At 30.0% G+C, this 18511-nt stretch overlaps 2 protein-coding genes across 2 annotated transcripts in view; one reads left to right on the forward strand and one right to left on the reverse strand.

Moving 5' to 3' along the window:
* The window catches only part of LOC133190942 (baculoviral IAP repeat-containing protein 7-like), a 128529-nt gene extending 121907 nt beyond the window's left edge, over positions 1-6622 (forward strand). The window contains exons 3-4 of the mRNA XM_061326623.1: positions 5589-5717; positions 6381-6622. Of these exons, the coding sequence (XP_061182607.1) occupies positions 5589-5717; positions 6381-6577 (326 nt within the window). The 3' untranslated portion in view covers positions 6578-6622. The remainder of the gene's footprint in view (positions 1-5588; positions 5718-6380) is intronic.
* The window catches only part of LOC133190446 (charged multivesicular body protein 5-like), a 445151-nt gene that overhangs the window by 326542 nt on the left and 100098 nt on the right, over positions 1-18511 (reverse strand). The gene's annotated exons all lie outside the window — the stretch shown is intronic.

Here is an 18511-nt window from a genome sequence, read left to right on the forward strand (position 1 = left end):
TTTTTTTAATTTTCCCTTGGTTTTTCACCTTTTGGTAATATAGACAAAACTTTCTGTTTCTGTGTTTTACATAATTCCCCTTTCAAGAAGCCAAATTTTATAGATCGAAGTATTGATCTCCAATATCCTTCCAAAAACATTTAAAGAACTCTACATTGAAGCCATCACTACCTGGACTTTTGTCATTATTCATATTTTCCAATGCAAGTGATGCTTTTTCCTTGGTTATCAAACCCTCTAATTTGGAAGCTGACTCCTTATTTAAGTTACAAATCTTGTCCTTAAATATCAAATCATTTAGATTTATGTTTAATAAAATGTTATCACAGGAAGAGTACAGATTAAGATAAAAATTTTCAATTTCTTTAAGGATTTCCTGTTGTGAAGTAATTGTTAAACCAATTTCATTAGTGCAATATGAGCTGCAACTTTGATGTCGAAATTTTATTGTAATTAACTATTTCAATGACAGAAAAAAGAATGTTTATAATTTTTCTTGTTCATATGTGCAATTGAAGAACTATTTATAAGCTTTGATTGAAGCAAATTTACATTATTGTCGTCTTGTACAATATTGGTTTTTTTATGCCCCCGGATCGAAAGATCCCAGGGTATATTGTTTTTGTCCTGTCTGTCTGTTTGTCTGTTTATCTGTTTGTCTGTTTGTCTGTTTATCTGTTTGTCTGTTTGTCCGTTTGTCTGTTTGTCTGTCTGTCTGTTGTCAACTTTAACCTTGCCCATAACTTTTGATTGGTTGGAGCTATGACTTTCATATTTCACATGTGTATTCCTTGTGACAAGACCTTTCTTTGGGTACCATCATATTTGACCTTTTGACCTTGACCTTGGAATTTGACATACTTTTGCAAAATTTTATGAGACTTTAACCTTGGCCATAACTTCTTAACAGTTGGTCCTTGGGGTTTCAAACTTCACAGGTGTATTCTTTGTGACAAGGACTTCCTTTGGATACCAACAACTTTGACCTTTTGACCTTGACCTTGGAGTTTGACCTACTTTTGAAAAACTTTAACCTTGGCCATAACTTTTGAACAGTTGGTGCTTAGGGTTTCAAACTTCACATGTGTATTCCTTGTGACAAGGCTTTCCTCTGGATATAAACCACTTTGACCCTTTGACCTTGACCTTGGAGTTTGACCTACTTTTGAAAAACTTTAACCTTGGCCATAACTTTTGAATGGTTGGAGCTAGGGCTTTAATACTTCACATATGTAATCCTTGCGACAAGACCTTTCTTTGGATATCAACCACCACTTTCACCTTTTGACCTTGACCTAGGAGTTTGACCTACTTTTGAAAAACTTTAACCTTGGCCATAACTTTTGAATGGTTGATGCTAGGGCTTTCATACTTCACATATGTAATCCTTGTGACAAGACCTTCCTTTGGGTACCAACCACTTTGACCCTTTGACCTTGACCTAGGAGTTTTACCTACTTTTGAAAAACTTTAACCATGGCCATAACTTTTAAATGGTTGGTGCTAGGGCTTTCATACTTCACATATGTAATCCTTGTGACAAGATCTTCCTTTGGATACCAACCACTTTGACCTTGACCTTGACGTTTGACTTTTATTTAAAAAACTTTAACCTTCGCCATAAATTCTGAACAGTTGTATCTAGGTCTTTCAAATTTCACTGGTGTATTCCTCGAGACAAGACTTTTCTTTGGGTATCAACATTTCTTATCTTTTGGCCTGGATTTTGACTTGCATTTGAAGAAACTTTAACCTTCGCCATAAGCTGCCATACGGGGGCATCAGTGTTTCACAAACACATCTTGTTTATATAATACATTGCACAGAAATCTTTCTTCTGAACAAAATTAATACTTTATTTTAGTCTAAATGATCATAAATGTTTAAATTACATAGAGATTTGTCATAACAGCACATTTAAGAAGCAAAATAAAATGCTAAAAAATGCAGCTCATATTGCTTTAATTTTGTTACTGTTTTATTGATATAATTTCTTTTTTCTAAACTAAAGAAATATTTTGTGGGTTTGTCCCAATATTCTACCCATTTAGCTTTTGTTCTTACAAACAGACCTTATATGTATTGTTTTCTAAGTTCTTCCAATATAGATTTTGCAGTAGAAAGTTTTTCAACAGTTTCATGAGAATTGTTAGAATCTGCTGATTTCTAGTTCTTGTATTTCTTCTTCTTAAAAGTTTATTTCAAGGTATCTTTCCTTTTTCTTTCTAGAGCAATATTTTAAAGTGGTACCCTTTATCTCAAGTAATAGCATTTCTAGAAATAATTGATCATCTATTATAAAATTAATTTTTGTGTTTTCTATATCCTTAATCATTGCAGGATTATATGGTGTCACTGCATACTGAAATCAGGCTAGAAACAATTATACCGCGTGCTGTTAGTTTTATCAACTAACGTGGTATTCCTGTCACTTCGCTCGCGTCTGATCACAGTTTACGTTGCTTTATGGATAAAACTACCGAGTTCTGTGATTTAAATGAACCTGCTACGGTAAGCGGACTCGAGTATAGGTATTTCCTGCAGTTATTTGTGTTTAAAATCTAATATCGAGGAGCTATCATAATATTGTAAGTAACAATTTCATTCAAAAACAGCTATCGCTATTCTAATATTATTGGTTAATGAATATAAAGATCCTTGATAGTTCTTCATTTTTCTTTAAATCAATAGGACTACTTCCTATTTATTTACTGATTATTCCTCTAATGTTTGCTTGCAGATAATCAGTGACAAAATAATAAAATTATCACCGTTGAAAAAATTATTCCTTAATTCTTAGGCCATTGCTCAGCCGCAAAAGGAAAATAGTAATATAAAGAAAACTTAGGAGTTCAACCAAGTCTAGATTTAGAATCAACAAACAAAATCATATGCTTAATGAATGTATTTTACATGTAGCCCCATTATTTACTCAGATTAACTTTAATATGAGGGTTGCATTATGTTTCATATGTCTCTATCACAATTTTTTTAAAAGGTTTTTATCCCCATTTTTTGATTGCTATCTACTATTTATTGTCTCTACAATAAAATTTAAATATTAAAAAAATCATTTACTCAGCAAGCGTCTTTAAATCAATTAATATTGTCAGCTAAAAGACTCTTACTTCATATGTTTACTGAACTTCCAATTCAAAAACATCCCATGAATGTTTATCCCTAATTCAATTACCAAAATATCTCATGATAGATGGAATTTGTTAATCTTTTATGTGTTATTGTAACATCCAGTGGTTCCAAGTTCGTGGATCTATCTCTTCACAATATACATTTAATATTTACTATATATATATATATATATATATATATATATATATATATATATATATATATATATATATATATATATATATATATATATATATATATATATATATATATATATATATATATATATATCATATGCCTGTGTGGTGGAAAGAAGGGTAGGGTAGATGAAAACAAGTATTATGAAGCTTTTATGTGCTTTTTTTAATTATCTCTGTTCACTTAATACTGAGTAATTGCTGAATAAACATTTTTTTACTGGTACCCTCTTTCAATGCCTGTAAATCATAAAATTTATGTTTTGGATAGGGTTAATATCATAATGCGCAAAATTATGCGCAAAGCTAAACAAAACTAGAATAGTATGCCTCGCCCTGAATATCTGTTATAAACATGAAAACTAAAGTACTAATTCAGTACAAAATATAATTCGTGCTAACATTATTGACATAGAACATTTGGTTTATCTCTCCATATTTTATTAGCTTTACAAGCATTGTGATATATTTAAGTATCTATTAACCAAGTGTAAATTATACAAATGGAGGACATCCAGAAGTTAACTATTCATTTATCAAAAAAATTCAATATTTATGAATTTATAGAATTCAGCATGTTTTGTACTTACATTTCAAACTAAAGAATCTTACATATAACTGTTGTTTTTAATCCAAATAAGTGAGTAAACCATCTATGATATTAACGACCTGTGTGTTTTTAAACATGGCGATATTTAAAACTGCTAAAAATAGCTAAGATTAAAGTACAACTTCTTGTGTAAGTTGGCTTTAGTTGATAATCTTAAAAGAGCAGTGTGCGATAAAAGCGATGGGCCGACTTCTATTGGTAATTCAGCATATCTAAGGCGAGAGCTTGTACTTCTGTATTTTATATATGCATCAACCACAAGTTCTCAATTTGAACAAAATTCCAAGCATTAGAAAATGAGATCTGATTTAATATAGACTGTTGGAAGACAGAGCGGAAGTTAAAAACCCTTTGAATAAAAATATAAAGTTAGGTATATTCATTAAAACAGACATATATATATATATATATATATATATATATATATATATATATATATATATATATGCAAATTACAAAAGACAAAAACACACACACACACACACCAAAAATAAAATAAACAAATAAAAACTGATAAGCTATCTTTGTGATAAAATTAAGTTTACAATTTTATTGGATATATATATTATTTTTTTATGGAACAATGTGGCATTTCATCTTCGTAGTTCAGCAGAGATATCGTATATTCGTTAACCTCGTGAATATTCCTTAAATAAAGCAACGTTCTGTACCAATAGAAATTTTGTTTGTATTTTTTAGTTCAGACTTGTACTTTGTCTATATAAAGACACATGTAAATTTAATAATTAATTTTTACCTTAAAGAAATATTAAATCTTTAGAGAGAGACAGAGAGAGAGAGATTTTCATTTACTTTCTTGCATCCAGCCGACAAACAGCAGTTTTGACAATCAGTTTTCTTTTTAGAATACTTCATAACTTACCGATATCAAAAATAAGTAATGTAGGCGTCATTTGAAACAATCGACTTTGATATTCTCCTTGTAAATATTTCGATGCCGTTCAGCTATACGTCCTTGTAATGCAATTATATATTTATTTTATTTCATTTTATTTTGGTAAACATTTCCTTTTGAATGAATGAAATAACTCTTTTTTTTCTAAAATCAGTTGATACTTTGATTTGCTTTTCATACATTTAAAGAATAATTTAAATATTATGTCTTTATTAAGCTTAAAAAATATAAGCATGCTCTTTTTTACCCAAGACTTGGATTACAGCTGCGTCAAAATGGGAGAAAAGAGTGAAAAGGATCCAAAAGAGGTGCCAAACTTTAATGGCATCAAATTATTTAGTACAGGTATATTCTAAAAGTATTACTCTGATCGGAATATTTTATTATACGATATAATTATTTATTTAATAAGTAATGTTTCATTACTATCTGCACATTTGACATTTCTATTACTATTTATTATTTCTATTTATATTTACTAAGCATAATTGAATATAATTTTATGTACTTTTCAAATTTATTGTGATAGATAATCCCGAAGGAAATCTGCTTATGACCGACGCGGCCCAGGAAGTTCTACAAGATGGTTTTCTGCCGGTATTCATTAAACAAGCCATTGACAGAATAACTCAAAAAGGTGAAAAATGATTTTTTTTTTCTTATTTCAAAATATAATTTTGACATACATCAATTCATTCCATGCAATTATTGTGTTGGTTTTTTTTTTCCAATTAAGGATTTGTTGAGTTAAAGGCGTGTGATATTAAAACAGAGATTTGGAGCTGTGTGGAGGAGGGATTAATAAGTCCATCAAAATTGTATCAACCAAACAGAAGATGTGCTCTTCTTGCGTTATTACCAAAAGGTATATATATATATATATATATATATATATATATATATATATATATATATATATATATATATATATATATATATATATATATATATATATATATATATATATATATAATATAAAACATCCATTTTAGAAAGAATAAAAATATTTCAGAACTTAATTACAAGTACTCCCTTCCGCTGTAGATTTAAAATGATTATTTCCATTTTTTGAACGATGAAGCATTTTTATGTTAAAACCTTACTGGTAGTCCAAGGCAACAAAGCAGATATATACAACAGAAAATATGAAGTGTAAAAAAAAATGTCATTTATTTAAATGACGAAAATTTTAATCCATAAAACAATTACAAAAGAATTTGGCTGGGAGACATACAAGCATCAAGGAAAGCTTGTTGACATATAAACTGTTTCTTGACTAGAAATGCAAGTCACTAAATTATTTCACAACAGTGGTCTCCCAGCCACAATATTGTTACAACACACAGAAGCGATAATGCGATATAATACAACATCAAACTTTATTGGAAACAAAAGTGGTGCATAAAAAACGCCAAAATCAATCCAACGGGTTGAAGCACGAAGCATATTTATTTAAATCTGAATGTTTGATGCTAAGATTGTAAGTTAAACAGAAGGGAAATTCATATTTATGTTATTTCACACTTAGATACAACACAAGTTAAAGAGAAAAATGAAGAATTGAGAAGAAAAATGATGTGTAAATGTTGCCTCATTAATATGATTAACTGCATGGTCACTGTTTGTGGTCATGTTGTTTGTGACAAGTGTTTTCAGATTAAAGGGAATTGTCCAGTATGCACTAAAGGGAATGAACATGATTTTATTCGACTTCGTACTTCCTGACTGTACTATACATCTATGTATCTACATGTATATAAGCCACTAGTGTCTACTTTTAGCCAAAAAAGGAACAGTGTTTTATTAAATTTATGTTTTATATTTCTGTTGGAGAGAAACTCTCGTAAAACAAAGGAACTGTTTTTGTTTTGTTTTTTTTTCATTTGTATGTATTGACACTTAGCAACGTAAATATATGTGCGATTTAAAAATCGTAGGATTTATGGTTTGTTTCAGTATAAAATATATATTTATATTCATGCATAAATCCATTGTGATATTTACCATGTCTTACCATGTCTGTATTTTCCTGAGAGAGAGGGAGAGAGAGATATGTAATATACTTTATCAGAGAGATGCAATATACTTTATCAATGAAGTGGATAAAATTATATTTTTCAACATCTGTTTGTCAATACAACATCACTTCACTTCATATCAACAAATATATATTTAGAAAATGTGTTTTATATCAGAAGTCATTCCATTCGTTCAATATCTTATTAATTTATTCCAAGTGCTGCATTTATCAATATTAATAAAGTGATCATATTTAAATAGATTTATATATATTCAGCAAAATATTTTCACATTATAGAATAAAATTGTTTAAGGTATGTCACACCTGACATAAGTTATGTGAAGGATTTTTTGAGAAGTATATTTTAGATATTTACTAATAGAGCAAGAATCAAAATCTCAAGGAAAACTGGGGGTCAGTGTACATCTTACTTAGCAAAGGTACAATAAACTTGTCCTTTTGCACTTAAATTATAAACATTTAAGTTAATTATTTTAACCTTTATCATATTTTGCTAGATGTAAAAATGGAACTCGTAAATAAACTTACCTTGTCATTGGTCATTTGCAAAATTATTTTGTTAAAAAACATTCTGATTGTACAAACAAGTACTCTGAAGTTGACATTAAAAAGATGTTTGAGTTTCTGATTGACAATATCTATGTGGTTTTTGGAGACCAGGTCTTCCAACAATCTATTGGAATTCCCATGGGTACCAATTGCGCCCCGTTATTAGCAGACCTTTTTTTGTATTCATATGAAGCAGAATTTGTCCAAAATCTTGTACGTGAAAAGAAGAAAACACTTGCTGTGGCCTTCAACTCGACATTTAGATATATCGACGATGTATTGTCAATCAACAATGGCTATTTCTATTCTTATGTCGATAATATTATTTGTTATTTTAAAATCATTCAAATTAATGCGTATAGATAATTGTGTAACCTTTTTTGCACTAAAAATATCAAAAAAAAATTTTCTTGTATCAGGCTTTTTATAACTTTAGTGCTGATTGGTTGGAAGCTTTTGTTGTTTGAAATTATGAAAGAAAAAAGTTGGGGAAGTGTTGTAAATTTTGAGATACTGGTAAAAATATTTGATTTCCAAGCCAAAAAATAACAAACTTTTATCTGGACTTTTTCAACATTTCTTCATTTCCTGACAAAGTCTGTCGAGTGCATGTGTAAAGTTTGTTCTAAAAATGTATTAATTGAAACCTATATTTAATATTCCTAGCACATAATAACGGAAAAAAATAATTAGAGTAAAAATATGTAAGGCTAAAGTTCCAAGATATTAAATTGAAGAAATGTGTCAATATGAAGAATTTTCTTCTAATTATCCTTTCCACTACAAGAAATAGTCCCCAATAAATCTCTTTTTTATGATTTTGTGAGCAGTTTTTAAATTAAATGTTTTGTAGTTTGCATTGTTTAATTCATTGTTATAAAAATTGAATTGTAATAAATAGTTTGGAAGTTAGATGTTCTGACCATGTCTCAAACCATTTTCTCAAATGCTGATGAGTGACATACCTTAAGACTAGATTGACCAATTAACAAGGAATCCAAATCTATATTTCTGTGTAACCATTTTATAACAAAAAAATGACCATATACATGTTCATGTGCTTGATATATATAAAATAATGGGACTAACCCCTTTTTTCTATGTTACAATGTAATGTTTTACAGAAAACAATCTAGATGCTGTCACAGGACAGTAATATCCGCACTTAAGTGTTGCCTTTAAATGCACCCTCCTTCACATTTAGGTAACCGGGGAAGAAGCCATAATAATTCTATAATTGCATAGGAAACAATGAATCTGTGTTCATCCAATTGAACACTCCAATTCTATTTGTTCAATGCAATCATGTTTGCAAATGTTGTCCTTTTCGAGTGTCCATAATTGACCCCCATTGGTTTAAATCAATTCAAAATTGTCAGTCCATTTAAATGAAAGAATCTTTTTTTCAGTTGACACTGTTACAGTTACTTTTTTTAATTGGAAATATTTCAAAATTTTTACACACAAAAAAAAATATCAATGGTTAAAGGGAGATAATATCAACTAAATGCTCGTCAAATGATAGTGGTCTGATTAAATACCAACTCGTGTGTGGGAAAATCCAACTGGGAAAAATAAGAACATAAAAACATCATCAAAGACAACATGGAAAAGAATTAAAATATAAAATATTGAAATTATCATGCTGTGTCTGATATGAATTATTGCCTTCCGTGGACTTAATTACTCATAGCATGAAGACTTACATTCATGTTCTGGTATAAAAATAATTTTAAAAAACTATTTCATAAATTAAAATCGTGTCCAGATTATCCATGGTATAGGTGAGGTAAGCTACTGACAAATAAGTAGACATTACAAGGATTTCAAAAATCTCAATTAAGGTCAGCTTTTTGCAATTTCGTTTCAATTCATTATTCTGACTTTGGTTGTAAAAACAACCTGCCGTTGGGTCGTAATTTGTCTGACATGTTTTAAACCATTTGTTAGGTCATTGCTAAATTCAACTACGGATTACTCCGTCATCCTGATCAATATATGGGGCTCATGTTGGTTGTGACAGGTCGAACAGGGGATTATTTCTCCTACTAGGCACATGATCCCACCGCTGGTGTTTCCAGGCCTACGTATTTTCACCCTGTTCAAGATTCGTTTTGTTTATTGGATTTCTAAGATGAATAACAATTCCTTATCTTCATCTTTTACATTTCTTTCCAACTGTCTGACCATCTGTCTGTCAGCAAGTCTGTCCCGCTTGTTTTTTTTTTTTTTTTTTTTTTTCTTGGGGGGGGGGTGTTGTTTGTTTGTTTGTTTGTTTGTTTTTGTTTTTGCTTTTTTTTTTTTCGCCTTACTTCTAAGTAATTTTATATTATGAATATATTTATATATTTTTTTTATATTAATAGTGTGCAGTTTGTTCCGTTCCGATGATTTTTGATTTTTGCCATGCATAACTTATGTATAAATCTCTGACAGTTTTTTTTTAAATAAATATACATGAAAAAACGGATTTATTTCGCTGACATTTTCATTTTAATAAAGTCTGACTTTTAAATGCATTGCACCAATATAACATATTCCATTTCATTTCATAAAAAGGCACAATGATGTTTACCGGTTGACAAAAGATTTAAATACATTTGTAAAAATTTCACATTTTCATCATTCATTATATATTCTTTATAATGATATTACTACCTACGTATAATAATAAAATACTTCAGAGCAACAAATCAAAACTTAAATATTAATTGTCATAAAAAATAATCTAATCACCAATCAATGAACTATCTTCATTATGATAATCATAAAATTCTCTATCTAGCAAAAATATGTATTCATAAAAACACTCAACATTTATTCTGATAAATGTACGTACATCTTTTCCCATTCTTTTCTAAATATATAATACACCTGTATAGATGTATTCCTGATAACAAATATGAGTTTAAAATCAACAAAGATTTCAATGAAGAACATGTGAAAGTTTCCAATTTTAAAGATTGCAGCACGACTTTTCATTTAGGATGCATGGGGAGAACCATTCATGTCGACAAAAATGAGTGGGATCTTAAGAGCTCTAAAATATACATATATGTGGAATGATTGTCATTGCATGATTATTATACATTCAATAGACATGCAAATGCATATTGGATCTTATAGAAGAATAAAAGGGGTATAGTAAAATATTAGTAGCAAATAAAAATAAACTTCTTTCTATAAAATGATAAAATAGAGTATGTAAATCAGAATTTAGACAGTATAAGTGTTAAGTAATAGATTTAGAACTGTTTGAGTCTTGGGTTTTCAATATCTTTTACAAATTTATTGTAAGACTAAAACCATCAAACACATTAAACACAAACACAAGAACAAGCAAATATTTAGGTTTTTATTCTCTCTTTGTAAGTCATGCAGATTAATATGTACCGAAAGAAGCTTCCTCTCCAATAAATTGTGTAGAGAACTTTGCAACTGTAAATTCCATTAAGACTCTTCCAACTCAATTGTCCTAAAAAGAAATGAAAAAAAAACATGATGTCAAAGGCTTTATTTTATTGAAACAAATACCCCTCTTTCTCATCAATTTGGAAAAAAATACCTGGTGTTTTACAGGAGGACTCATTAGCTTCATTACCTTCAAGAATGGGTAGCAAACGACCCAACTCTCAAACTGTTGGACTACGCCCTACGAAATGGAGAATGTAAGAATAAATTATAGACAATGCTTTTGAAGTCAAAATCACTGTATGGTACATGCACAATGCATATGTACATGCATAATGTGATGTAGACTTTGTCTCAAAATTGTCTTAAGTAAACATAAGTAAAAAGATTTCTTACATTTCTGCATGATTTTGCATTCTAATCTTTTTTACTTTAAATGTTATAAATATTATATTATAATATTAGAGTGCATTATTTAAATAAAACAATGACAATATAATCTGTCAATTAAATTATCCAACAGTTTGTAATATCACATACTCATTCCAATTAAACTTGAAACTTTTTATTTTTTATTTTCATATTATGGGACAATATATAAAATTATTATATAGTCTATTTATAGCCCCTATATAATCTATACAAACGAAAACAGTTCATAACACTACATATTCACTGGGTTTGAAGTCGTATTCATCGGAGGGTCGGTGCGCGTGCAGCGGCATTGTGACGTCACAATCAACACCTCAAACAACGTTGTAAACAATGGTTGTAACGACCGGAGCCATCTGTGTATCTGAGCAGGAAAAACATTAACCAAGCCTATCGCAGGATTATTTTCTTAACATTTCGATGTCTTACAAACAGCAAAAGGAAAACACGGAAGCTATAACATGTAATCTGGACATTTTTTTTTATTTTTCCACGACAGAAGTTCGTAAATAAAAGTGGAATCATCATGCAGCCTTCAATGTCTTATTCATTCAAATCCGGACTATAAAATGAAACAATTATGGACTCTTTCGATGGTGAATATGATTTGTTATTCACCAAAAAAATATCAATATTGACCTTCGCCTCGGTCAATATTGATATTTTTTTGGTGAATAACAAACCATATTCACCATCGAAAGAGTCCATAATTGTATAATATTTTTACTTTTTCTTTCCAATTTTTACTTTTTTGAAAATCTGATTTATCTAATGACTGAAAAATAATAATATTATTTTAACTTACAAAACATTTTTATTTACTTAAAGGGTGCCTACCTAGTTCTCTCATAATATGTTTGTACATTTTTCTCAAGTCAGTTTGCAGGAAATGTTGAAAAATATTGATGTAAAGGGATACATCTTGTTCAGAAATATCACTCCCTCCTAAAAAAGTATTTATATATATATATAGAGAGAGAGAGAGAGAGAGAGAGAGAGATCCCTTTCATGAGGTCGATCCAAAAATACAAGATTACAAGATTTATTAGTCCAATTTGTATAGTTACATGTTTAATGTGATTGACTTTATACTGATAGAGTATTTCAGGGAATGTACATATTAATAAGGCTTCATTTTGTTTTATTATATTTTTTTTATCAATTTATGAAAAATATATCAAATTTGTTTTAAGATAAAAAAAAAAGAAGATCAATATTCAAGGCATTTTTACCTCTTAACAATTATTACAAAACTTCACAATATATTACAATACTTAGGAATTAAAGTGTCTGGGTTTTTTCAGAAACATGAATTAAGTCATGTTAGTAAAGTCAACACTATTATTAATTTATAGAAGAGTATTTCCAGTTTTAGAAACAGCAAGTCGATATTCATTTCAGAATCTTTACATAGTAACACAAGTCCATATGCGATTATAAATGATTTCTTACCTGCCAGACTCCGTATGAATGTAGACATATCAGGCTCTGTCCATAATAGTGTCCCAGTGTTGTCATGTTCAATGTCCCGTGGTGGTGGTTGATGAAATTCATCGATGTATTTATAAAACTCATACACATGTTCAGCACTTACTTGACTAATGCAATAGAAGTTGCTAATTAGTTTTTATGCCCCAGTAATCGAAGATTCGGGGGTATATATTTTTTGCCCTGTCTGACTGTCTGTTTGTCCGCAAAAACTTTAACCTTGCCCATAACTTTTGATTGGTTTGAGCTATGGTTTTCATTTTTCTTAAGTGTATTCCTTGTGACAAAACCTACCTTTGGGCCCCAACATATTTGACCTCTTGACCTTGACCTTGGAGTTTGGCCCACTTTTGCAAAAATTTTCCAAACTTTAACCTGGCAATAACTTTTGGACAGTTGGTGCTAGGGCTTTTATACTTCACCTGTGTATTCATTGTAACAAGACCTTTCCACTTTGACCTTGACCTTAGAGTTTGACCCATTTTTTTTTAAATTTAACCTTGGTCTTAATTTTTTTTGAACAGTTAGTACTAGTGATATTTCATATTTCACAGGTGTATTTCCTGTGACAAGACCTTTCTTTGCATACTAAAAATTTTGACCTTTTGACCTTGACCTTGGAGTTTACCTTTTAAAAAATTATTCTTTGCCATGAACTTTTGAACAGTTGGTGCAATGGATTTTATATTTCACATGTGTATTTCTTATAAAAAGGCCTTTCCCTGGGTACCATTAATTTTTACCCTTGGACCTTGACCTAGCAGTTTGACCTTGGGCATAACTTTGAATGATTGGTGCTTGGGTTTTTCGTATTTCACAAATATATTCACAAATATACACAAGTCCTTTCTTCGGGTTACAAGATGTTTGATCTTTTGACCTTGACCGTGGAGTTTGGCTTGCATTTGAGAAACTTTAACCTTCGCCATAAACTGTTATCTGGGGGCATCAGTCTTTCACAAACACATCTTGTTTTACAATATAGTCACATGTTTTTCTTTTACTATTTTTTGTTACAGGGATTAAAATCATGGCTTTGATCATTGACCTTACCTGATTTCTTTAAAATGAGTTTGATAAATTGCAGCACCACCCCCTCCATCATCGGTAGGATGCTGGTGTATTTGATCTACATATAGAAAAGATAAACATTCAATTAGGTACTTTTGTGATAAAATTAGATTCTCCTTTGCTTCCCCATATATAATCCAAATTTATAGTGTATCTATAGTTTCTGAAACTAAAAGTGTTGTATTCATATAAAAGAAAGGAAAAAAGAAACAAAAAGGAAACCAAAAAAGGGGAAATAACGTTTGATTGCTTATTTTTTCATTAGCATTGAATTTATCATGATTTAAGCGGTCATTTGGGGAATAATTATTTTTTTAAAAAAACCTAGAGGCATCAGAATCATATTAGACGTGATTGAAGGGGAAATCTAATTTTGTTGATCAGAGTATTATTATTTTCACTGGAATTGATTTTTAAAAAGTATACCTATTCCCAAAGGCAGGTAGATGGGTCTGAGAGGAATTTATCAACAATTATTCATATTTTTTTCGTACATCAAGTACAGTTTTAACAGTACGAAAAAAATTACATACACATTTAGGCGTCGAAAACAATAATTAGTAAACTTAATTGATCGGGCTTTTTTTTTTAGGGAAAATTGATAAAGGAACTACCGATAAGTCGTTAATGAAGATTTTGTGAAAAAGGGGGGAAACTAGCCTTAAGTTAATTGTTCATAATGTCAAAAATGTACTGGGATTAACAATACAGACCCAAGAACGTAAACTCTCTCTCTTAAAGAGGTTCGTTCCTGAGCTTTTGAGCACATTTTGTCTTGACCTCTTTTTAAAAAAAAAATTTGCATAATAAGTTAGTTCTTAAAAATAAATTTAGATTCTACGATGCTAATTAAACTATATTAAATTAAAACTCCATGATTAAATTCCATACCGAAAGCATAAAGTGAGGAACTATATTTTGTGGCAAAAGGTTTTTTAAGAAGAAAATGATCAATTTCCCTCCTTCGAAGTATTTACAGTATTGTTAAGTTTCGATTCTTTTTTTTTACATGCAGCCTACAGAGAGTAATTTTGTGCAGTGAAATGTTTTATGCTGGTCATAAATTGTATATCAAATTAATTCCATCATCATATTTGACAAAATAGCAAATATATTGTGAAAGTCCTGGAAAAAAATAGCCCAATTTAAGCTTACAATTAACACTATTTTAGGAATATCTAATAATTTACATCACAGACCCCCAATTTTAATTTTCTTTTCTAAATATCTACAATAGTTTTAACAATTCTGCTTAAATTTGGTAAAATGTCATTACTTTCAAATGATTTTATTGCTTGTTAAATTTTTAATGCCAGAAAAATGACATTTTTGAGTGCAGAAAGGTCAAATAATTGAGTATGCGAAGAAATTTGAAATTTTTTGTAGTGACAAATTTTAATGTGACTATTCAAGATGAAAACCGACTGTGTTTGTTCATATAATTTATTTGGATTAAAAATATTAGAGGAAAAACTGAAAAAAAAAAATATTTATGTGTTAGACGTTATTACAATGCAAAAAGGTAATATTTAATGCTCCGTAGCACCAAAAGAAGCACATTGACCCCCCTTTTTTTTATCTGATTTTTAATGAATCTACAGACTGTATGTGTGTAGATTCTTAAAATATACTTGATAAATAAAATCTCATTACTTTTGATAACAGGATCCAACCTCCTTAAATGAATGGATAACATGATAAAATCTTTCCCATGATGCAGGAATTGAATGGAGTGAAAGCATCAGAAAACAAAACAGTGGCGGATCGTATTTACAAACTGGACGGGTTTATTTTTTTTTTATGAAGTAGTGTTAAGGAGTATGATACAATCAATAGATCATCCTAAGGTTGCCGACAGTTTTACTGTACAATTTAAATTCTCCAGTGCAAATACACAAACTTTTTTTCTATAAATTCCATGAACATGTATATTCACAGCAGTGCAAAGAAAAAAGAGGCCTATTGAACATAACGCTCACCTCAGTAACTATGGCCCTTCTGTTCATCATCAACAGATTCTTTTTCTTATATGATTTTGATATGAAAAACTATGATCACATATTATTGCCATACCCTATCTCAGGGAGTCATGATCTGAACAAACATAAATTTACACCAACTGAGTATGTTTCCATACAAATATAACCAATCATCGCTTAGCTATTCTTTAGATGAAGAACTTTAGACTTCACCATGTATTTCTATGTAAAATATTGGTTGCCCATTGTGACCCATCCCTACTCCCGGGGGTTATGATTTGAACTAACTAGAATCTTCACTACTTGCGGATGCTTCTGTATGAATGATATAAATCTTGCATTGTTGTCCTTGTGTAGATATTTCAAGATATTTCCTATATAATCCTATGCAAAAAAACTGATTCTTTGTCGTGGCACACCCTAAATCTAAGGGTCCTGATTTAAGCATTTTAAAATCTACATTACCTCAGGAAGCTTCCACATAAGTTTTATCACTGCTTACTCAATAATTCTTGAGATATTTACAGAATTTTTCCTATGTATTTCAATGTAAAACGTTGATCGCCTACGGAATAATACTGGCCAATGCAATTGCAATTCATAGCTTAACTGAAATCAGCAAACCATTAGCATCCTTAATATACTTATAAGATAATTGTTGTTCAGTTCATGGAATATCATTTCATGGTCATCTTTGACAAAATTTATTAGTGATGAACTACTATTTACAGGAGACCTTTCCCCTTTCTCTTCTCCCCTTTCAGATATTTATTATGTAATATACAGTACACAAGATTACCGATGCCTAGGAAAGTTTTCCAAAAATGGTAGATTTTTTTGCATTGATTATACAACTGTATAAACATACAACAGTAGAACAGCGGAACTGTGCAACAAAAATAATCTAACTGTTTGTATTTGAAACTTATATTCTGATCAATTTGATTGTGAAATGAATCTCTAAAACATCAAAATTCATATAAAACTGTAAAAAAGTGTGCTGAATCCAAACACCTTTCTAATCACTTTGTTTTCACTCCTCTTTTATTTGTTAAACTCCTAAACATGAAAAATGTCTAAACATGTACGAGAAAGTATTTAGAATTTTAAACGTGTGTGCTTAGAAATTAAACATGTCTGAACTCATAAACGCAAGTGTTTAGACTTTTAAAAAAGTGTTTAATCACATCATTATTATCATCAAGTTTTTACCTGCAAAAAATACCCTCTCGTACATTTTACACTGATCAATACACATAATTGTCAATCATTTAAAGCATGTATTCGATACTAACTATTTTCTTAAAAGGCCACTGAATGATGATATATATATATATATATATATATATATATATATATATATATATATATATATATATATATATATATATATATATATATATATATATATATATATATATATATATATATACAATGGCCATGTGTGTACCACTTTATTTACACACATAAACTGAAAGGAAAACTAATTAGACTTTGATTAGTTTCCAACAAATTCAATCAGCATTGCACATATAACGTACACATAGATAACAAAATTTTATAAGTCCGTGCAATTAAAAAAAACCCCAACATTTGTCAATTTTATAAATTGCAATACTTCTTGAATATTTTTACTATATTGAAGAAGTTTGAATTTAAATATAATTAAATATTTATTTATAATTGACTGCAATATGCATCGGTTGCAGACACTTTTCCTCAAATCAGTCAATAAAAGATCATCTACAGGTACATGTTATTTGTTTAACTCTCAGCAAGTCCTTAACTAGCACACATACATTGTATGATTTGTATCCCATCAAAAACTGTCAAAGCGTATCCATTTACAATGTACAAGAATATTTTTGAGATATTCAAAACCGTCGTAGTAATAAAGTATTCGTCATAAAGTTCATTTTCTTCTAGAATGTAAGAAGTGCTTGAATAATGAAACAACAATTGCACTCGAACTTGAAGATGACACCAGTTAATCTGATACATGTGTCTTTGCTACGTTCGATAGGAACCTATTAACCTCTAGAAAAGAAAGTCAGATTTACGTAAAAGTACGCTACTCACTGAAGATTTATATTTTACATTTGATAAACATGCCTGTCAAGTTTTAATGAAACTACATTGTACTGATATCAATATAGATCTTTTAATGAAATTTAACATTTCCTCCTATTCAACTTAAATAAACCGTCGGTAGAGCGCTCGATCCGTGATCGGAAGGTCGTGAGTTCGCATCTCGGCCGCGACTGACCTAAGTCGATAAAAAAAAAATGGGTAGCAACTGTTCCTTCGCTAAGCGCTCGGCACTTTGAAGTGAAAGTTTCAGGTCTTTCGGATGAGACCTTAAAAACCGAGGCCCCGTGTCACGGTAGGCGTTGGCACGATAAAGATCCCTCACTGTTCAATGGCCCTGAGTGCCGAGTAAAGGTCTGAATTTGAAGCCCATCACCGGTATATGGTGACGTCTCTATATGAGTGAAAAATTCTCGAATGGGACGTAAAACAACATACAATCAATCAATCAATCAACTTACATAAATGAACACGTTTAATAAACGTGTTTAATATTATGTTCAACAACTAAAACTTCATATCTAAACGCGTTATGGAAATGTTTGTTTCCTAAGCACAGATTTTTAAGTGAATGCATAGTTTTGATTTACCTACTCATCG

The sequence above is a fragment of the Saccostrea echinata genome, unplaced genomic scaffold (genome assembly GCF_033153115.1).
Source record: "Saccostrea echinata isolate AGI-Se365-2 ecotype Australia unplaced genomic scaffold, CSIRO_AGI_Sech_v1 ptg000022l, whole genome shotgun sequence".
NCBI lineage: Eukaryota > Metazoa > Mollusca > Bivalvia > Ostreida > Ostreidae > Saccostrea > Saccostrea echinata.